General features: G+C 36.8%; 2 protein-coding genes across 3 annotated transcripts; both read right to left on the minus strand.

Moving 5' to 3' along the window:
- Window positions 1-554: 554 nt before the first annotated feature.
- LOC121415983 (dehydrogenase/reductase SDR family member 11-like) lies at window positions 555-9,961 on the minus strand. The gene is made up of 8 exons (XM_041609400.1): window positions 9,716-9,961; window positions 7,462-7,597; window positions 6,690-6,899; window positions 5,982-6,076; window positions 4,033-4,153; window positions 3,444-3,533; window positions 2,635-2,700; window positions 555-1,700 (listed from the first exon to the last, which is right to left on the minus strand). The coding sequence occupies exons 2-8, from the start codon at window positions 7,591-7,593 to the stop codon at window positions 1,659-1,661; spliced, it is 756 nt and encodes a 251-aa protein (XP_041465334.1). The 5' UTR covers window positions 7,594-7,597; window positions 9,716-9,961; the 3' UTR covers window positions 555-1,658.
- A 3,817-nt stretch (window positions 9,962-13,778) lies between these two features.
- Window positions 13,779-22,574, minus strand: LOC121415982 (dehydrogenase/reductase SDR family member 11-like). 2 transcript variants are annotated; one of them, XM_041609398.1, is made up of 8 exons: window positions 22,424-22,574; window positions 21,388-21,523; window positions 20,659-20,868; window positions 20,166-20,260; window positions 16,722-16,842; window positions 16,298-16,387; window positions 15,397-15,462; window positions 13,779-14,150 (listed from the first exon to the last, which is right to left on the minus strand). In XM_041609398.1, the coding sequence occupies exons 2-8, from the start codon at window positions 21,517-21,519 to the stop codon at window positions 14,109-14,111; spliced, it is 756 nt and encodes a 251-aa protein (XP_041465332.1). In that variant the 5' UTR covers window positions 21,520-21,523; window positions 22,424-22,574; the 3' UTR covers window positions 13,779-14,108. The 2 variants fall into 2 exon arrangements, with proteins under 2 accessions (XP_041465332.1, XP_041465333.1); XM_041609399.1 differs by having other exon boundaries at window positions 21,388-21,547.
- Window positions 22,575-23,011: the final 437 nt, after the last annotated feature.

Raw genomic sequence — 23,011 nt, forward strand, 5'->3', positions numbered from 1 at the left:
GCCCTGAGAACAATTCTTTGAGTGGCTGCTGATGTAAATTGAAGAGCAAAAAAGGGGGTTTCATTACAAATTTGAGGTCAAATCAATCTTGAAAAAAATAAAAAGCAACAAAAAAGGGGGTTTCTACAACCTCATTTTGGTTACATTTTTACAAATCTTCCAGAATACCTAGGGGTGCTGCCTATGGAGAATAATACAAGCAGCACCCCCAAGGAAATCTTTGGGGGATGCTTCAGCACCCCCGCTTCCAACATGTTCCGAAGGGCCATATGAAGATCTACTCATACACAACGAGTCAGAAAAAAAATCACCATCATTTTTTAGTTGTATTGTCTGAATTATGAACTTTACCCATTAATTTATTGATGAATGTCTTGATAGAGTTATTATCCATGATCTTGTATGCATGACTGACCGCTAGACAATGTCCAGAAGGTTGTAAAACCTCAATTGTGCTAGGTTGCTTGGTGCAAGAATCAAACAGAGCAGGCAGAAAGACATCTACTCATCCTTCCTCATAGACAACCCGACGAACCTTCACACCCTAATAATATACTTTTTTATCATTAAATTTTTATTAAGGATTTTATTCAAATAAACTCAATATAAATCCCAACAAAATTGACAAATCTTTGTTTCATATTAATGATAAAACAAAAACACATTAAAAAAAAAACTTATTCATTTATTTATTTTCAGTTTTATTTAATCAGGGTGGCCTCATCAGTTAACAAACTGCTGTCCGAATTATGGAATGAAAATACACACCTTCCCACACAGACCTCTCACACACACCACCACATCCTTGTGAGGTGCTCAACATAAGTAGTTTTGAAATCAGGGAAGCCATTTCGAAGGTAGGTATAGCCAAAGGAAAGTTGTCCATTGTCAGGATTTTTGATCGACGAAATACATAACCAATGAGATAGGAGAAATATAAACACTTCCTAATTATATTGTGTATGAAGTGTTTTGAAAGCGTGTGTGTGCGCGAGAGAGGTAATGTATTATGTGTGAGCAGGTTTGCGAATGTGCGAGGGAGGGTGTGTGTGTGTGTGTGTGGGTGTGTGTGTGTGGAATGATTGGTAGGTGTCTTTCTGAGTGTACACAATCCCTTTTCTTCATGCTCTGTATCAGTCTTCATGAAAATATTAGGACATAGTCTTTGTATTGATTGACTGATAAAGAATTCATTTCATGTCAATTTTCAACATTACAATTACGAAGTAAGGCGAAATGTCACACTGCATAATGAAATGAAATTGGAATCTCTTGGAAATCATGTAATTTGGTATTATGCTTCAATTCAATAAATGCGTAAGTTACATAACACTGATACAAAATATCTAGGATAATATATCAGTCATATCTTGGTTCATGTTAAATGAAACATTATGACTTTTTATCATATTCTCCTAAATAATAGAACTATGACGCTTGATAATGATAGAAGATAATGGCCCTGATATATATTATCACGAGATGCAGTTTATCGAAAGTGTTGTATAATCATGTTAAACGAATAGTCATTATCATAGGGAAGTTTAATGACAAAGATATATAGAGGCTAGTGCATGCTGTAAAAAAATAGTTGGTTTAAAGTTCTGGTTGCAGCCGATCAAGATGCCTGCAGGATTATCGGTGGTATGAAACTTGAACTATAACACTTGCTCAGTTGCTCGAAGCAGTATATCATGAATCTAAAAGAAAGAAAAAAAACAGATTAACAAAATTAACAGAAGAATCAACATGAATTAAAGAAATATAACAACATTTATCAAATAAACGTTTCCTGGCAATGTACACACACTGAATCTACAAAAAAATGATATAAAACAAATTGAAAAAAACATCTTGTTTTCCTTTCTGCATGTAATTGAATATTAATGCGTGCGTATAAAAAAATGAAATGGAAACATCCGGAAATTATACCGTGCTGCTGCAGCAGCAGCCGGATTTAGTTTTAAATAGGAACTGTAGTTTTAAGAGGAACCTGGACTGGCGGAAATAAAGTGGTAGTTTGGGAACACAGACTACACAATCATAACCAGTGTGTCTATTTTCAGTTCAAAATCTTAACATTTCTTTCGGTTTTGATGATGGTATTACAAGCAAAGAAAAAGCACGTTGACCCCAAACGACCTTTGACCTTGACTCCATTACATGATATTCATGGAAAATGAACAGTGGCACCCATTTAACCCAATGTATCAGGTTCGTGAGACAAGTCCTTTTAATGTAACTTCTAAAGGTTTCAATGGCGAAGAAGAAAAGTGTCGTAGGTTTCACAATACACAATTTATCTCTCATGGGCAAGTGTTGGTCCCGAAAAGGACCACCCAAAAAGGACCACTACCAAGTTTTGATGGTCCTTTTCAGGACTAACACTTGTCCAAGAAAGAGACATTGTGTACCGTCAAACCTACTACACTAAGTCCTTATAATTTATACTATAAATTTGTAAAATTACATTTTGAATACTCATCCTTGGTTAAGATTTTGATGTTGACGACGCCGCCGCCGCGGCGTCGTCAACGTCGCGACGGCGCGTCGTTGGAAAAGTGACGCACCCGTCATTGCTATGCAGGGCAATACTGCAGGCAAAGGCCAGTTAATTCCATCTAAAAATCGTACCTGAACATGAGGAGGCTGCTGAAGAATGTGAATGACTTGATTGGCAACATCTTCTGCTTTGATACTCTAATTAAACAAGGTTAAAAAAAAATTCTCCAGAAATTATGATAAGAAGATACTTTTTTAGTCTCAAAATATTCATCTCCATCATGAAATAACAATTTTCATAAATATTTAATCAGTACTTGTCTTATTAATTGATTAAAAGGGGAAGCCCACCTTGACGATAACTTAGTTTTGATGAAATAATAAAATTTGAGAAAAATCTTGGTGAAGTTTTTAATTCTCCTCAATGGTACATGCATAGTTCCGTTTTAAATACTTTTTCATTGACTATCTTATAACTATATTCTGTTATAATGATGATAATAATAGTGATGATTATTATTATATGCACTTAATTTAATACAGTCTTTTTCTAAGCGCTTAACATTGCAATTACTGTTACCCCAGTCATCGGATCCTGACATGCCTGAATGTATACATTTCTCCACTCCCTAGGGAGCATTCCAACAAGAGTTCCAAAACTCAATTGCTAGGAATACTACATAGGCTTTCTCATCCTAGCGGGTACCCATTTAACACCTGGGGGAGAGAGACAAACTGTGGATTGACGCCTTGCCATAGGATGCTAGGCAGCGGTGGGATTCGAACAAATGACCCGAAGGCGAGAGTCCGAACCGCTATTCCACGACGCTTATATCTTTTTTTTGGTATTAGATATGAGCCAAGAGTTTGTGCAAATCAGTCTCAAGTCCACTTTTCTGAAAAAAGTGATACAGAAGTCATTCACATAAAGTTCAGCTCACCGGATTTGTCTGATAAAAAGAACATTCTCCTGGATCTTGGCGTGCTTTCCTTGCTGCAAATTCAGTCTCAACAATACCTGGTGAAATACCCTGTAAATTTATAAAATAAACAGATATCATCAAGCCAGGCTTTGTCAAAGGGCAAATAATGCTAAATACAATCGAGAATCTAATGTGCCAATCCTATATGATAAGCCAGTGAATCATCATTTTCGCCCGCCTAGGTCTCTGAAAATTTCAAATATTCTATGTAGCGCCCCCTCCCCAATATGTTTGTTTTACTTTAAAGATTTGGATATCAGCAACCTATTGACAACGTCTATATCCTGATATTTCAGCTCATTCCATGATTTAGAATGGTTTTTTTTAAGGAAGAACGTTATCAGGCAATACATCAATATTTCTTGTCTGAAACATCAAAACGTCATTCTTTTTAACAATATCATACGACCTACAGGCAATCGATCCCGCCTATTCTTTAAAACTGCTTATTTCCTTAGTTATATTTCATTACATGGCTGCCGTAAACATGATAAAACAGACAGATCATTATTTACAGTAAAAAAAACTCATATTGATAAAAACTTACGCAAACTCTGATGTTCTTTTTCATTGCCCTGAGTTCTTTTCGTAAACCTTCTATCAAAGCAGTCACCATGTACTTGGTTCCACAGTAGAAACCATCTCCTACCACTCTGTAGCCTGACATGCTGCCAAAATTAAAGTAAATCAATAATTCAATTCATAATTCTTTTCAGTACTATTTGAATTTAATACATTGATATAAAATGGTATGGTCGAAGTAAAGTCATATTATATTGTATCAAGAAAAACTAAAGACTGACTGAAGACCGACTCTAACTGCGTTGTGTATACGTCCGAACGTAAAGATAAGCCAGTTGAAAAGGAACTGTATACATGTGCGGGGGCCAGGGCATAAGGCAAGGGGAGCAAGCAGTTCATGAAATAATAAGTTTGTGAATGGTGTTTACTAACTTCGTTGAGCATCACATGAAATATGGCCCGTGTTCACTATAGTCTGCAGACACAGACCCTGATTGAACCTTTATCAACAAGTGTGTCTCCACGCAAAGACTAGCACATACAAAACTTGCCGTGAGCAAGAGGGCCTTTGGTACCCAATTCATGAGTAGGCTGCAATTCGGACCCTTTACTAGAGTTAAGGGTTTGCACAGCAGACTACGTGTTCACAGTGTTGTGCCGATCCAGAACAAACCATCAATTTAACGATGTGGTCTCGGAGACCCAATATGGATTCGGGAGGAGAGGGGATCGGATTAGACATAATGCAGTAGGCCCATTGGCGGCGGAAGCAAAAAATTTTAGGAGGGGACAACCAAAATTTTTTTGACAAGCCAAAAAAAAAAAACGGCTCTCAACCCAAAAATTTTAGGGAGGGCGTAGGAAAATAAATTGACAAGCAAAAAAAAAAAAAAAAAAAAAAGGTCATCAACTAAAATTTAGGGGGACCGTCCCCCCTCCCGAAATTTAGGGGGGGACACGTCCCCCCTGTCCCCCCGCTTCCGCCGCCTATGAGTAGGCCTACCACACCTTCAAGGAAACCGTCAGTGCGCTTTCGCAGTCTCTTCTGCCTAAGAAGTCTAAACATAAAGCTTAGCCATTGATCGTGGGAAATATTTCTACGATTAATTTATTATCAATAAATTTCATGATCAATCGCTAAGCTGTGAAAAAAGGGGCCCAGGTCCTCATCTACTGCATGCCTGAGGCGAATCATTCATAGTTTAGTGTTTCCCACACTGAGATGCTTCGAAAAATCGCTGTGCCAAAATGCATGAAATGGAAGCTTTCATCATGGAATGGCAACTATGTTGGGACGCAAATGGTCCTTAGATACATTGTGAAGCTGCTGAAGGAATGCAAGACCCATTTTAAATCTTCCTTAGACATTGTGAGGATAATGAAGCAATGTAGGACAGACTTGAAAGCTTCCTTGATACATTTTGAGGCTGCTGAAGCAATGCACGACCTACTTGAACGCTTCCTTGAGGCATTTAGAGGCTACTGAAGCAACGTAGGACCTATCAGAAAGCTTCCTTGAGACGTTGTGAGGCTGCTGAAGCAATGCATGACAAGCTTCCTTAAGACGTTGTTAGGCTGATGAAGCAATGCATGACCTATTTGAAAGCTTCCTTGACACATCGTGAGGCTGCTGAAACAATTAATGCATGACCTACTTGAAAGCATCCTTGAGGCATTTTGAGTCTAATGGTAGGACTTACTGGAAAGCGACCTCGAGACATTGTGAGACTTCTGAAACAGTGCAGGACCTACTTGAAAGCTTCCTTGAGACGTTGTGACGCTGCTGAAGCAATGCAGCACCTACTTGAAAGCTTCCTTGAGGCGTGCATTTTTTAGTCCTTCCCTTAGATTCCCTTGCCTCAGACCAAAGTACCAACAATTTATTTATCATTACTTCAAGTTTCAAATTTATTCAGTCATTTTACGGGGAAGCAAGTGAGGGAAAGGGGCGAAAAACAAATCGTATTTACTCACCTATTCAAATGTATAATCTGTCCATCATTCACATTGTTATCCAGCATTAGTTTGATTGAATTTTGTGTGCAAATACACAGAGCCATGACATTTACCTGACATGCAAATAAAAAGAGACATTATTTCATTGGTAATATGACAAGAAAACTTAGAGCAAGACAAGTCCTAGGTGCAGGCCCAATTCTAAACATGTTACATAAATTATCAAGTTCAGTATTTCACTGAATTATTTGTCTCAGATACAAAAATGTTTTTTGTGAGTCCACACGGCATGTTTCCACGAAGGACTTTACATAAGACAGTGATTATAGCATAACCAAATCTTAAAATCTCCTTTTCCACTATCTCTACGTGTAAAATTTAGATATAGAAATGCCAAGTCCTTTCTGCAAATTTTTACTTATCCATTTTGACCGAAACACACTGAGAGTTGTTTTTTCCTGGTAACCTGGAACTCCTCGATCATCCACAAATTCATATGCATTTTTTTCGTTGAAGCGGCAGATCCAGTTTTCTGGCGGATACTTTATACGCCAGAAAATTTTGGAGTGTTCAATATCATCCCCTCCCTCATTTTGATACCTATTTAGACATAGAACGACTTTACAATAAAAAAAGGGGGTATTTTTTTATACTTTTAAATGGTATATAAATCATTCTGGCTCGGTTCTCCAAAGAGAAAATTGAATATATGAGAAGTGTACTTACATCTAGTGCTACTTGCCAATCTTCCGGATTACCGTTCACAAGTTGGCAACCCGTGCTCAGACCTGCGTTATTGATACATACATCAACTACCCTAAACTCCTTCTTGATCTCTTCAAACATGGCTGCTATCTGATCTTTCTTGGTAAGATCGCACTGGATTGGATGAACCTTACCAGGTGCAGACTCAGCTTCAAGCTCACATTTTATCGCCTGGTTTATAGAAAAAAGGGAAGATTATGATGATTTGATGCGACGCGTATATTCGTTTGTTACATCATCTCTGACTTTGATAGCAACAATATTTACTCTATTAAGACTGAGAAGAGGCTGCTTATTCAGCACCCCTGCCCCCTCTCGACATTTTCGCAATAAATCTGTCACGCGAAAAGCTGGTGCCGTGACTGTTTTGTCATGCACAAAGTTTAAAACAAAATTTGCGACCCCCGTGTACGCACCTCCCGATGTTACAAAACATTTCGTTATGTCAGACCCGAAATCGCCCCAAAACGTTAATTCATGTACAAATTCAATACAAATTATGATTTCAGCCAAATTTCATAGATGTCTCGTTTTTTTTTAACTTTTACTGATTGATCTCACTTAATTTCTCTTTATGGTCAGGATAAACTCGCTGACGATTTCCATCGTTTTTTTTTATTTTATCTCTGAATAACACATAAGGGTCCGACATATCGGACCCATTATGATCTAGAATCGAAAAAATGATGTTCAACCAAAGTTTTGGGCAAACGACCTTCATCTAAAATATTACCTGTATTTTGTCAACCCCACGGGCGCAGGAGACGACAATCATCCCATGTCTTACAAGGGCTCTAGTAATTGCTGCTCCAATACCAACTGATGCTCCTGTTACCAAGGCAACTCGTCCAACCCATCTCTCCATTGTACTAAAGAAACAATGAAAACAGATGAAAACACCACACATGCTGCTATTCGCGCCCTGGTCCTATCACGCCTTGACTATTGCAACAGTCTTCTTTACGGCACTACAACTAAAAACATCCATTGTCTCCAGAACCATTCAGCACGTCTCATCTTTTGTCAGCACAAGAACACCCACACTTCACCTCTACTTAGCACTCTGCACTGGCTCCCTGTACAACATAGACTCCAGTTTAAGACCGCTACTCTAGTTTATAAAGCCATCAATGGTCATGATGGTCTCTCACCCTCATACCTGTGTAATCTCATTCATGTAAAGCAATCTAACTATAATCTAAGATCTCATGCCAGTAGAGTTATCCAGATTCCGAGATGTCGAACCAATGCGGGCAAGCGGGCGTTCCTAGCTACTGCTCCACGAACATGGAACGATCTTCCCAACTTTGTAAAGAATTCCGTTTCACTCAATGTATTCAAGAAAAATCTAAAAACACATCTTTTCCGCTAACTCCCGCTTGCCAGCACTGGTCTTTTATTGTTTAAATTTTCATTTGCATTTATATGTGTTTCTATGTTTTATTTCTCCTCTCAATACAATGCGCTTTGTATCTTGAATTAGAAAAGGCGCAATAAAAATGTATTATTATCATTATTATTATTAAAACATGTCATAACGAAATGAGTATCATGCACCGGAGCAAGATATCCAGAACATTTTTCTTATACATTATCACCTGTCACAGTTATGTCACCACAAAATCGAACCACTATTCTGTTGATCCGTTTAATTTAATAGACATACCTCTATGTCCTGTCCTCCATATTATTTTTGATGAAAAAAGAAGGCGCACCAAAGGGATACATTACACTATCACTCCCCCCAAAAAACATAATTTCGTCCAATGGACCTAATGCACATGATGTCATCAGTCTAATATAGCGCCCTCCCTAAAATCGTTATTCATCAAGTTTGATTGTATAATTTCATTCAGGCATTATAGTCACCCCCCCCCCTTTACGTTGTAGATTAGTGATTTCCTTTCTATCGTTATTGAAGTTTTTGTTTAATCATTATGTTATATGGTCAGCTGATCACAAGGCTTGGAGAAGGGTAAAAAGAGCATGTTATGCAGGACCTGCTGGTAGAGCAGTTTCCTAACTGAAGTGGCTACTCTGGGTCCCGGGGGGGGGGGCACTCAGTATATAATGCATAGTGGGTATGTGCCGCGGAGGGGACCCCCATTTTCACATTCATATTTCCGTTCCAATAGCATTTTTGTCTTATTGAGAAAAAAAAAGAAAGCCGCTCCAAGGCATAGCATTTTGTTTTCATCGAGAAAAAAAAGAAGAAAGAAATCCGCTCCTAAGCTTCGCATATTTTTCATTACGCCGTTACGGTCGCATTGATCTGCTGCAATTTTGGTGAAAAGCGGCCGCCGAGCGCTGTCCGACCATCGTCTCTGCGCGAGAGCACCCGGAGGAGGCCGCGCTAGCCGCATCATGCACGCATGCCCGTTCCATAGGGGCGCATACGAACGTACTCACATGCTGGCGATCTGTTCCAAGGACCCCCGTTTTCACAAAATTGTAGTTCCGAGGACCCTCCTTTTTACAATAAGCCCGCTCCAAGGCCCCCGTTTTTTGTCTCGCCCGCGGCACACCCCTACCACTATTTTGGTCGAGTGCCCCCCCCCCCCGGCCCTGCGTATATATATTTTTTCTATTATTATTTATGAGAATATATTTTGATTAACACTGTTGAAGTTGGTGCTCACATCTAATTATGTGAAGGTGATTTCACATCGTGTTCCATACAGTGAATACACTGCGTCGTACACTAGTAAGGGGGAGGGGGCACCAGACACTCCTCCCATCTGTTTGTCAGTGACAGTTTTTCAATAACGTTGCAACACCGTACTCAAAATCAAGTCGTGTTGATAAATCCACGACCACGTACCGCTTGAAGCCTAACCATGCAGCTAGCTTAATCTAAACAAGGTGACTCGGGTCAGTGATTATTATGTTTAAAAAAATATATAAATATACTGGAAAATCTTCAGTTAGAATCTACTACGTTACGTGTAATATCAAGAACATTATTCAATCATGCAGAATATACTCACAGGTATGGTTTGATGTATGGTGTCCAGAATTTTCAGCCCGACAGTTCGCCTAGGTGTTGCTAGGTAATTATGAAGTCCCTTTGAATTCTATTTTATCTTCATAAACCTGAACTATTATTGGTCCTATAGCTGAATATATACACTGCGGGTCACTGATTTTCAAAAGATCAGTTTTCAATGTGAGACAAGTTTGCACAACATTGCTCTTTCTCTCTCCCGGTAAACCTTGGCCTCATCATCAGTGATCATTGTCTCTTTATCGTACATTTATATGCATGCATTCAATTTTCCGGGGGGCCACTTACATTGACGAGTGGATACCATGCGCGATCAAAAAAACACGTAAAAGAATGTCTTTTTCACGATAGGGCACGTTACGTACGTAACGTGATAAGGGTGTCAAAAACACTAAAATAATGAAAAAAGGGTATCTATTTCACTAGGAAAATTACGTGTTTAGGGTTGACTTTGCGGGGATGATAAAACAAAATTAAAATGTATTATAAAGGATGTCCTTATTGCCCCAACACTTCGTGTTTAGAGTCCGATTTGCGCGAGGTGTAGAAGCTGGGGTCGTACTAAACCAAATAAGGTAAAGCCGACGACCGAAGGACCCGTAACAATAAAACATTCCTGTACTTGTTTAGGGGTTCATTTCAGGGAATATTTGCCATTCCTGTACTTGTTTAGGGGTTCATTTCAGGGAATATCGTTTTGTTTCCAATACTTATTAAGGGTAAGGTTTCACACGCCAATACTTGTTAAGGGGTGCATTTTCAGAATATGGAAATTAAGTGTTTAGGGTGCTTTTCGAGACCCCATGGTCGCGCATGGTATCCACTCGTGAATGGAAGTGGCCCCCCGGGTCAATTTTACACATGGCCGTTAATTTTTAGCAGGATTCCCCCTCCCCGGGGGAGGATGCCTAAAAAAATTCAATGAAACTCGAAAGCGACATTTTCTAAAGTGAAATTAAAAGACTTCGTACTCGCTTTTGGTGAATTTCGTGAACAATTTTCAGTTAAAAACATAAAGGTTTTCAAAATTTCTGGGAGGGCAACCCCCCCCCCCCCGCTGTATTCGGCCATGATTTAAGACACTCGTCACACACAATACCCTTATACCTTTTACACAATCTTATTGTCTTTTCCGACGGAAAGGGTGAGAATCATCACGTTCAGTTTACGAAAATCCCGCCATTTCACCCTACCCCCTTCCCACCAGTTTTGTCTCTGGGGTAAATGAAATCGAATTCTGATTGAATATGAATATTGTTAGACATAATGTATCAAAGACAGGCCAAAGATTTCTCAACTAATTTTCTCAAACAAAAAGATGTCACCTCCAACATAAAACTATTGCTATACCCCTAGAATCTGTTGTTACATCGGAAAATTCATCTTATTCAAGAAATAACTTTGCCTTTTTTACCAGCAGTGTTGTGAAAGTGCTCACTTTCAATGAAACTAATATAGGTCTACACTTTGTAGCAGAACCCTAATGCAGACCTATCAACCTATCTGATAAAAACTAGTGATGAGTTTGCTCCCCCCCAAAAAAAAAAATACATTTCTTAAAGCTGGAGTGGAAATAACATAAAACTATGAAAAGAGAAAAAAGTAAGAAATCTAGTGAGGAATTTATTCAAACTCTTTCCTCAAATTCAGAATGGTTGGAAGGTCTGCATTGAGGCAAATTTAGTTTGTTGACAGTTTCAATGCATTAACAGCTTTGCTAACTTTATCAGACACATTGGATAATTCAGCTTAACATCAACTCTTCTTCTAATTCTGATTTATTAATTCACAGCTAGAAAAAGGAAACACAAACACAACCCCTACATGAATCAAATGCTCATTTGTTTTCATTAAGTTAACTTTTATTCAAAACGCAATTCCAATGATTATTATGAACAAAGAAAAAAACGCATGTAAATTCAAGCTTAAACACCATAATAATATGAAAGAAAAATACTTTGATACTTTGTGCTCTACGTTTGTATTATTGCACATTTGTACAAATAGGCCTTTTCCATCGACCTCATCGCTCCGCCATTTTAGAGGCTGAAGATAATTGCCTTACATTCTTTGCCAACTCCATTTACCATTTTTTTACGCGTTTTGTTTATGGTTACAGGCCTTGCCTCGGAAGGAGGGCGCCGTAAAAGTATATGACGTCATAAGCGTAAGGTCAATTACGAATGATCACGGATCGTAGATTCGTATGTAAGGTAAAATGTTCAACTAACCTCGAGGACACCATTAAGTATATTGGTGGCAAATCTGCTTTTCAGATGAGCTACGGTATAATTACCTAGAGCCCTTGTAAGACATGGTATGGTATCATTACGTGCTTGAATTATCCAGTTTCATATCAGAGTATCAATTTTTTTGTTCTCGCGCTTCGCACTCGCATTATTTATATAAAAGTCATCCTTTGTGTGATTTACGAAACATGAATAGTGTGTCCCGTTTTTAGGTCTTTATCTCATATTTTTTGCTCGCGCTTCGCGTTCGCATGAAATGTTTAGTTATATACCTATTCTGTATATGATTACAAAAAGTGCATAGAATGTCAAATTTTTAGGTCAAAATGTCATAAATTTTCAGCTAGCGCTTCGCGCTCGCATTATTTTATTTTAAAATATGTATTGTTTTCATTGGTAACGGCAAACAGTCCATACGTTCTGTTTTCCATCAGACCAGAATGTATATTAAAAATTTCTGCTCGCGATTCGCGCTCGCAGTAATTTTATAGTTACATACACATCTTGTTCACGATCTCATTCATTGCTCAGAATGTTCAATTTTCAGGACGAAATACATGAAATTTTCTTTCAAAAAAGTAGCTCGCGCTCGTACTATTCAATTAGGGCTTATATGACATTATGTATGTTTTGTAAGAATAACGCTAGAAGAAGTGACTGTTGGGACTCCCCCTTTAAAGAAACAAATGAAAATCAACTTTGAGCGGCCGATCAGGGAAAATATGGGTAAATTTTTGTTCCCCCCCCCCCTATTGGCGAAAGCTGGATCCGCCCCTGAAGAAATCTGTCACTAAAACATATATTTGGAAAGGGGACTTACAGATTGCCGGAAGAAATAGTTGATCTAGACTATGTCTTCCGAAAAAACGGCAGTTTCTTCTTTCTGATAAATGAAATAATCTTTATTATCTTATCACCAATCTAAATATTTATTTATTTTATTTATTTATTTCACATCTTTATACAGGGTAGGCAATTCAGCTATACACGATAAAAAACATTAACAATATTATATATATATATATATTAGTAGAGCGGATAAGCTCCAAAAATCACAAGTATTAGTAGATGCCGTAAGATTTATTTTAAAGATGGCCGGGTAAATTAATAAATGCCATTTTCGGCCGTTGCCATGGCAACGGTTTAATTTCTCAGGAATAACATACATTCCCATGTAAATGGTAAATAAACATGATATAGATGACCAAAATGATAATTTTCAAGCTCCCAATTAAAAAACATACATTTTAGAAATATTCAAGATCAACAAAATAGTCCCAGTTGGTCTGTTGCCATATATTTATAAATGTGTGAAGTATATATATATACACTCTCGACCCAGGTGCTAAATGGGTACCCGGTAGGATGCGAAAGATATTGTATGTTTGATTTTGCCAGCGCCATAATGAGGCTGCGATGAATGCAAGGAATGCTCCCCAGGGAGTGGAAATTGTGCACTTTTCGTGCGGGATTGAAATGAATCCAATGACCGGGGTAATAATATGCTGTAACGCGCTTTGGGCCATTCTGGGAAAAGCGCTTTATAAAAATTGGCTATTATTATTATATTATATTATTATTATATATATAATATATTTATATATCAAGACCGATATATGTTGGATTTTAATGTATAACATCTTATCGTCATTTTATCGTAGAATAATGGATTCAAAATTATTGACACATAAATGAGCATCGAAATAAGTTGAATCAGTTTGAATTTAAGGCAAAAAAGATCCATACATACAATAAAACACATTTTGTGTGCGATGAGGTTTTTTTTTTGTAAATTCCCAAACATGTGATAATCATGAAAAACTGATTTCTATCTTAGCCTTAAAACCTCAGCAATTCAGGTCCCCAATAATTATATACATCTTGCTTAAACAAATATTCCATGGTCTATAAATCTTCGTAGTATTCAATAAAAAAAATATTTGGTACCCTCGAAGTTCACCCAATACTGGCACAAGGAATCATTCCTTGAGACGTTTTTTTAATGATGAAAACAAAGAAATAAAAGGATATTTGAAAAAAAAGTTGAGAATATAAGTATAAGATGTATATTTCACTGGTCTCAATCACGATCATTTTGCTTGCTGGATGTCGTGAGGTTAGATTCTTCTACGTCTTCTGCTCGGTATGTCGGAGCAATATATCATGGATCTAAAATAAGGGGAAAAATAAGTAAAGAAATAAGATATAATGCAAGAATTGTCTTACGTCCTTTTTAAAAAAGGTTTTGGGTGGTGATTTCAACTCGATATGTTTCAAACCAACGTTCGGGTGATAAGTATACTACCACCAGCTGAGCATTTTTTTTTGGGGGGGTTGCAATCTTGAGAAATTTTGTGTTTTATCGACAGATTTACTCAAAACAACATAATCATAATTATGAAATTAAAAAATATATTTAAAAACCATGAAAATAAAACATAATAATTATCAAGACCCTAAGGGTATCAGTCTAATTTCCTATTTGATTACCATCGAATTTTCCACGGTTATATTTTTTTTCCTTCTAATGACCTCCTTGAAAATTATTAGGATTGTCCAGATTCTTTCTATTTTTACCTCTGCAAGGTTTTTCCTCTGCCATTTCTACCTCTACCATTTTCCCCTGCCATGTTTAACTCTGCTATTATTACTTCTGCCATTTTAAAGGTCAAGTCCACCCCAGGAGAGTGATGACTTTAATCAACAGAGAAAAATCAAACTAGCATTGTGCTGAAAATTTCATCAAAATCGGATGTTAAATAAGAAAGTTATGACATTTTAAAGTTTTGCTTATTTTTCTCAAAACAGTGATATGCACGACTGGGTGGGTCATAGATGATGTCCATCAATCACTATTCATACAATATTTCATTTTTTCATAGATTTGACAATAGGGACCAACTTTAATTAATCATACAGTATTAAACAATGCTAATTCCACATGTTCAGGGAGGAATTAATCTTTATATCACTTGACAATGAGGGGAAAATTAAAATATTTCATATTTCACATAATACAATACAACAGAAATAGTGAGTGGATGACATCATAGTCTCCTCATTTGCATACCAGCCAGGATGTGCGTATAACTGTTTTGTAAAATTTTGCGAAACTTTAAAATGTGTTAACTTTCTTATTTTACATCCGATTTTGATGAAATTTTCAGTGTTATGCTTGTTGGATTTTTCTCTTTTTATTCAAATCAAATTTTTGTTGGGGTGGACTTGTCCTTTAACCTCTGTCATTTTTGACACCGAAGCGTGATTAAGATCATATGACTTATCATTTATACTAATGAATAAACCTTTCTGCGCACATGAATTAGAGACATAAGGCCCTTCGTCGATATAGGGTCTACGTGTAATTTGTATTGATTTCATAATCTTCCAAGTTCACTCCAAATCATTATCATACCTGAACATGAGGAGGCTGCTGGAGAATGTGAATGACTTGATTGGCAACATCATCTGCTTCGAGGGGCTAATAGTCAGGATTAAATGGATTAAAATTTATTATGAAAAGGAAATTCTTTAATCAGTCAAATGTTCCAATTTACATTAAAAAATAAGCCATATCGTGAAATATTAATTCAGTACTTAACCTTATCATTTGATGACGATTTAAAAAAAAAGCAAGATTTTTTTTTTGGAATTCAGGATAAATACGCAAGAATCATTGATGTAGTTTTGGGGTTCCTCAAGGCTCTGTCCTTGGAATTTCATTATAAAAAATATCAAGGGATTATGAAAAAATAGTTTGTGACAATAAAAAGGCATTCCCCTCAATGATAAAGATTATGCACACTAATTGATGTATTTAGTGTAGTGGTCATAACGATATGTTATCCGATCAGTTTAGATGAATTAAAAAAAAGGTTTGTTTGTTTCTTCACTACCTAAGTATCTATTCAAAAAGTAAAATCAATTTATGATCTGCCTAAGTACCAAGCTCCTTTATGGTTCATTTAAATGCAAGTTCGCCCTTGCTTGAAGTTGGCCTTGATAAAAGCAAAAAAAAATATATATACAAAAACACATAAAATTGCGCTTTTATTATAATCATGCAGACATGCTATTTTATTCCAGCTTCTATTAGAAATCATTATATTTCAGCCATAATTAAACCATTAAAAAGGAGGAATTTATATCACATGACATAGGGCGGGTGGTCACATAATCTGACGTCACAAATGCAATTTCAAAAGTCTTAACTTTCTTATTCTTTGACGGATTTTCACCAAACCTCCAACAAATCAACATTTCTCTCCTTTTGTTAAAACATCTTTTACATAAGGGTGACCTCCCTATTAACTTACCAGCTTTTTCTGATAGATTAAACATTCTGCTGGGTCCTCTCGTAACCTCCTCGGAGCAAATTCAGTCTTGACAACTCCTGGTGAAATACTCTGTAATGCAGTAATAAAAATATATTTAGACTTTTCCATAAAGTGGTAATTCACTGTGCATAATTGTAAATCATGCTTTCTCCAATTATACCATTCATATTCATCGGCGATCCCCATGAATTGTTACGGCTTTTTTTTTTATAATGATCAGTAATACTACTAATAGTAATAATAACAGCAACAAAAACAACAACAACAAAAATAATAATAATTACAACAATAATAACATTAATGTTAGTGTCGTAATGACCTACTTGATAAAGGTGTATCAAAAAGCATCTACAGTATAACAACAATACGCCTGATCATTATAAAATTCATTTTGAAAACTTACAGAGACTCTGATTTTGGTTTTCATTGCTCTCAGTTCTGTTCTTAAACCTTCCGTCAAAGCCGTCACCATGTACTTGGTAGCACAGTAAAATCCATCTCCTAAGACCCTGTGACCTGACAAGCTGCCAAATTAAGATCAAGCAAGAATTAGGATTAACATTTTTCTCAAAAGTGTTTTATTTATCAAATAAATTATGATCTCGTAGTAAATATACACCTTGTAAAAGAGAACTTAAAGAGCCGGACTGAAAATAGACTTCAATAATTGTCTTATCCGTTTGTGGTAAGTCCGGACAAGACAAAAATTTTAAAGAATTTGCAAGTAACAATGTTTCATACATTCTTTGAAAGGTATGTAACGAATATTCGGAACACGAACCCTCAATATTCATATGAAACGTATTTCATGATATCCTGAAGAAAAGAGTTTTATATTTTATTTTTGATTTATATGTCATAGGCAATGCCGTATTGATATATTTTCATTACTATTATTACCATTTTTCTTATCATCATCATTATCGTCATTATAATTATTATTATCAGTAGTCCCTAGCGTAGTCAGTATCAACTATGACAAAGAAATATGGGCCCGTGCACAAGCATAGTATAGTCACTATTGTCCAAAGACAATTTGGCCCATAAATGCTTTGTAGGATATGATGCTGGATACGCGCCTGGTAGTAGTAGTAGTATAGTAGTAGTAGTAGTAGGAAGAGGAGGAGTAGTAGTAGTATAGTAGTAGTAGTAGTAGTAGTAGGAGGAGGAGGAGGAGGAGTAGAAGTAGTAGTAGTAGTATAGTAGTAGGAGGAGGAGTAGTAATAGGAGTAGTAGAAATAGTAGTAGAAGTAGTAGTAGTAGCAGTAGTAGTAGTAGTAGTTGTTGTTGCTGTTGTTGTGGTATTATTACTATCAATAACTATCGTCACTACCATTAAAAATAGTAACATTAATAATGATATTACAATTCTAATTATTATATTAATTGTTATTTTTCTCTCTTTCTCTCTCTTCTCTCTTTTTGTTTAGGGAATAAGGGCAACAGCGGTTGGGGGTATAACCTAGCGAGGGAGGGAGGTAAACAATTTTTTCATCTTTCAATGTTTATTAAAAGTAAATAAGCAGTTGCAAAGCAATCGCAACTGCAGAAACGAATAATAAACAAGTGGAATCCCTCTGGCGGTCTCACCTACATCACGGGATTCAATATAGCAGCAGTGCTGACTTTGAAAACAACTACAACTCGCACAAGATGTTCAGTGATACTTGGTTACTCTTGTATCCACGTTTTATGAACTCGACCAATACACTTACACAGATATGATGGTAATTCAACAAATACACCAGATGATACACAAGATGTTCAGTGATACTTGATTACTCTTTTGTCCAAGTTTCACGAGTCAGATTCACAAACTTTCAAAGCTATGATGGTAATTTTTTTTCAATTTCAATTCAATTTATTGTTAAACCATCAAATACAAAAACAATACAAACAAATTAACAATGAATGGTAAGGTGACCCCGGAGAAGCAAAGCTTATAGAAGGGGCCACCGGATAACATATATCAATAAATAAAAAATAAAAAAAAACACAATCGTAATAACACACTCATGCAGAAAAAAAAATACATTGGTAATTATTTCAGAAGGTTAAGAGGTTAACATTGCCCTGCACAACTTTTTAAATCTAGTAATAGTGGAGCTGTTTTTAATGTCATTGGGAAGTTTGTTCCATAATTTAGGGAAAGTCATTTTAAATGAATTAGAAACAACAGAAGTTCGAACTTGAGGGAGACGAATGAGATTACATTGACGAGTATTGTAAGCATGAATTGATGAATTTGGAACAAAAATATCTCTCAAGGTAGGAGGTAAAATTTTAGTGTGGAACTTATACATGAAAACAAGAGAATTCAATGATATTAATCCATTCAATGGTAAAATGTTTAATTGGGTAAATAGCGGTTTGGAATTACTATTAAATGCAGCATTACATATAATTCGGATTGCTTTCTTTTGTAGAATGCATAACTTATCTAAGTGGGTTTTAAATGTGTGACCCCAGACAATATTGCAGTAGTTTAAGTGTGGAAGAATAATACTGTTATATAAAGAAGTCAAAATAGTCTGAGGCATAAAAAGTCTAAGTCTGCAGAGAACCCCTATAGATCTTGATATTTTAGTACAAACTGAGTTGAGATGGGGTTTCCAAGAAAGATATTCATTTAAAAAGACACCTAAAAATTGGATCCTGTCAACTTTAGAGATTATATTACCACCAATAATAAGATTAGGAATATTCAGAGGAACCGTCCTGCCTCTTCCTCGAAAAATTATATACTTGGTCTTCTCAGAATTCAAGAGTAGTTTATTACAAACGAACCATTTATGTAGTTTATCCAATTCATCATTTGCTGATGATATAAGATCATTAATTTTTTTGTGAGTAAGTGTAACAGTGGTATCATCAGCAAATAATGAAAATCGTAAAACTGAGGAGCAATTAATTATATCATTAATATATAAAAGAAAGAGGAGGGGGCCTAACACAGACCCCTGAGGAATTCCACAAGATATATAACTTAGATTAGATTTGACACCATCGACCACCACTTGTTGCCTTCTACGTATCAAATAACTGGTGAACCACTGTAGTGGAACCCCTCTAACACCATAGTTTTCTAATTTACTTATCAAAATGTGGTGATCGATGGTGTCGAATGCCTTTGAGAGGTCCATAAATACAACAGATACCCCCATTACGGCCAAAGTTCATTGACCTTTGACATTGGTCATGTGACCTAAACTATGCACAAGATGTTCAGTGACCCTAAAAGACCTTTGACCTTGGTCATGTGACGTGAAACTCATGCATGATGTTAAGTGATACTTGATTGACCTTATGTAGAAGTTTCATGAACTAGGTCCTTATATTTTTTAAATTATGATGACATTTCAAAAACTTAACCTTAGGTTGAGATTTTGATGTTGATTCCCCCAACATGGTCTAAGTTCAATGACCCTTAGTGACCTTTGACCTTGGTCATGTGACGTGAAACTCATGCATGATGTTAAGTAATACGTGATTAACCTTATGGCCAAGTTTCATGAACAAGGTTCATGTACTTTTTAAGTTATACTGTCATTTCAAAAACTTAACTTTAGGTTAAGATTTGATGACGACGCCGCCGCCGTCGGAAAAGCGGCGCCTATAGTCTCACTCTGCTATGCAGGTGAGACAAAAAATGGGTAAAAAGTGCGCACACAAAGCATGACGGGTAGGGAAGCATTTAAAAAAGAATTGGGGACTCAAATCAAATCTCCACTTATGAAAATGGAGAGCAGTTTTTCCCTCTTTCTTTGCAAGTCATTGCTACATTTCAATAGAGCCTTGAAACCATAAACAGCACTAAGGGAAACAATAGCAGATCGTGTGGACTCACCTATTTAGATGTATAATCTGTCCATCATTCACCTCATTATCCAGCATTAGTTTGATTGAATTTTGTGTGCAAATACACAGAGCCATGACATTTACCTGAAATGCAGATAAAAAGAGACAATACTTTTTTTCCAATCATTATGAGATAACAGATCAAGTTAATGTGACTGCGCTTGCATTGATTGTTAAGTGAGACTTTCCGGTTTTTTTTAAGTCTGAATATCAAAAGTTTTCAGCTTGCACTTATAGGATATTAATCATGGAACATCTTGTCGTCATGAGTCCTTGCAAAATAGTAATTTCCCCTTTTCAGGTCAGTAATATATGATCTCGCGCTACGCACTTGCATCATTATTAGATAGGCTCTGCATGTCGTTCACTATTACAAAATGTGCTTAGAGTTTATAGAAATACTAAAAAAATAGTTCACGCTTCGCGCTCGCGTTATTTATCTATACCTTATAATGGTATACTATCAAAGAACAGCCACTTACATCTAGGGCTTCTTGCCACTCTTTTGGATCTCCTGACACAAGTTTCGTACCGTAGGTAAGGCCTGCATTATTGATACAGACATGGAGTACTTTAAACTCCTTCTTGATCTCTTCAAACATGGCTGCTATCTGATCTTTCTTGGTAAGATCGCATTGGATCGGATGAACTTTACCAGGCGCAGACTCCGCTTCCAGCTCACATTTTATTGCCTAGTTCATAAATGAAAAAAAAATGATTATTGGTATGGTTGAAATGCAGATATATACCATATACTGGGTACACAGTGACGCTCTTCAAGTGGATCTGTTCCATCTCATCGGGTTATCGCGTCCAAATCGGGCAATCGCGTAACCCTATCATTTGGGGAAAGCCCCCCCCCCCCACAAATTCCCGAAAAGTCTACCCAACGCTTTGTGAAAATTATATTATATCGATATATACCAATCATGTTTTGAAGTTAGTAAGACAATCACTATTTGTGATCAATGTTAATCAATTACAACTCTTTATAAGATGACGTCAGAGTTGGGTAGCCCTTCACTTGGGAAATCAAAGATAATGAGGAAGAATTGTGTTCTTTCGTAGAAACAGAATCAGAAATCAATTGCAACTCCAGATGACTGCAAAGTCTGGTAAACTTAACTTGAGAAATCAAAGTTAATGAGTACTTTTGTTGACAAATTATCTGAGAACAGAGTTCAGGCAAATGTTGAAGAAAAAAACATTACCTGTATTTTTTCCACTCCACGAGCACAGGCGACAACAATCATCCCATTTCTTACAAGGGCTCTAGTAATTGCTGCTCCAATACCAACTGATGCTCCTGTTACCAAGGCAACTCGTCCAACCCATCTCTCCATTGTACTAAAAATAATAATCGAAAGGGGTCTAAGAGAGGAGAAAGATTTTAAGACAGTTTGGGATTATCATTTGTGACCTGCCAGTTCAAACCTTTGAGTTACATGTATTAGAAATCTAATAGATCGTCTACCTGCATTTTCTGTGTTGTGATTATTTGAGAGCACATAGTTACATTACATGACTGTATGGAAAATAACATGTTCACATACACACACACAAACACCCCCCACACACACACACACCCTGATGCATCTAGTTTATCTTCAGGACATCGAAACAGCAACTCACTCAAGTATATAGAAGTATATAGGAGATATAATTTAGAATCCGTTCAGATTATATAAAACATTTTGCTAAGCCAAACATTCTGAAAAGAAATCTTGGGTAAAAATGCCTCATGAGGTTAATTTTTTGTTCAACCAAGATTGGGCATTTCTTTTGGGCATTTTTATCTTTCCAGTGTGATGAAAATGTTGCCCATTCTAAAGTAATTGCTGCTTATTTTTATTTTTTACTTTACTGGACAATATACTTCCCGCCTTGGGTAATTGCCCCAAATTGGTGAGAAAAAAACTACCCTAGTGCTGGTTAAATTTTACCCATTTTTTTTTACAGTGTACCGTATCGTACAATACTTCTACTTCTTCTTCTACGACGATACTCAGCACGATCCATAAGTCAGGATGTAGTGCTCAGGAAATATCTTGGGTGCTCATCTGCAGTGCATACTTGTTGGTGCTTATAAAACATTGTGCTGTTTGTACAAGTAAAAATCTAGTTCCATGGTTTAGATGTTGGTTGGAAGGGCCCCCCTGAAGGCCTTCAATGAAGGGGCATCAAGGTGGTTTTGGGAAGCGCATTCCACGAAGTCACTGTCCTGTGCCGCGGGCGAGTAAAACTTACCTGTTTGGTGATGTACTATCTATGGTGCGCAGAATTACTGTCTATCAGTTGGGAAAGGTTGTTTAATTCAAAATTACCGAGCCTCTAAGGTGGCATGGCATGTTCATTACTAAATGCCCCGAAATCGTGGATCCTGTTTTCAATCTCTGGCCTGGACGCGCGTTTCCGTTTTACACCCTGGCGAAGGCATTTTCCGGAAAAGTAGCCAAAAAGCGACTAGTGAAGAGTCTACACACGTCGCTGGTTGCATGCAGCGTGCGACACAGGCGAGTCCACCACCGCATGCAATTTGCACAGTTACCGATCAGAGGACGATTCCTCGGCACTTCATGTACAGAGAGAGCGGCAGTCAGGATCGAGTGAAATCCGAACATGCTTTTGCAGTCGCGTTGTTTATGATAGTTTTTTTTTCTAAAAATAAATTATTAACTAAATGAATAGAATGACAGACAAAATCAAAATAAACAGATACTTATAATGGAAAGACAAATTGAAGTTTGATGGATTGATACACTTAGAAGCTGCCGAAAGATAGATATAGAAGACTGATAAATAGATAGAGACAAGATAGACAGATAGATAGAAATA

This window comes from Lytechinus variegatus, chromosome 5, assembly GCF_018143015.1.
Source record: "Lytechinus variegatus isolate NC3 chromosome 5, Lvar_3.0, whole genome shotgun sequence".
Classification (NCBI taxonomy): domain Eukaryota; kingdom Metazoa; phylum Echinodermata; class Echinoidea; order Temnopleuroida; family Toxopneustidae; genus Lytechinus; species Lytechinus variegatus.

What these genes read in the sequence shown, in the direction of transcription:
- LOC121415983 (XM_041609400.1), bottom strand. Translation starts at nt 7,593, where the DNA reads ATGGAGAGATGGGTTGGACGAGTTGCCTTGGTAACAGGAGCATCAGTT. An exon ending in ATTGGCAAGTAGCACTAGAT is followed by an intron (nt 6,077 to 6,689) that starts GTAAGTACACTT and finishes TTTGCATGTCAG; the next exon opens with GTAAATGTCATGGCTCTGTG. An exon ending in AAAAGAACATCAGAGTTTGC is followed by an intron (nt 3,534 to 4,032) that starts GTAAGTTTTTAT and finishes ATAAATTTACAG; the next exon opens with GGTATTTCACCAGGTATTGT.
- LOC121415982 (XM_041609398.1), bottom strand. Translation starts at nt 21,519, where the DNA reads ATGGAGAGATGGGTTGGACGAGTTGCCTTGGTAACAGGAGCATCAGTT. An exon ending in AGTGGCAAGAAGCCCTAGAT is followed by an intron (nt 20,261 to 20,658) that starts GTAAGTGGCTGT and finishes TCTGCATTTCAG; the next exon opens with GTAAATGTCATGGCTCTGTG. An exon ending in AAACCAAAATCAGAGTCTCT is followed by an intron (nt 16,388 to 16,721) that starts GTAAGTTTTCAA and finishes ACTGCATTACAG; the next exon opens with AGTATTTCACCAGGAGTTGT.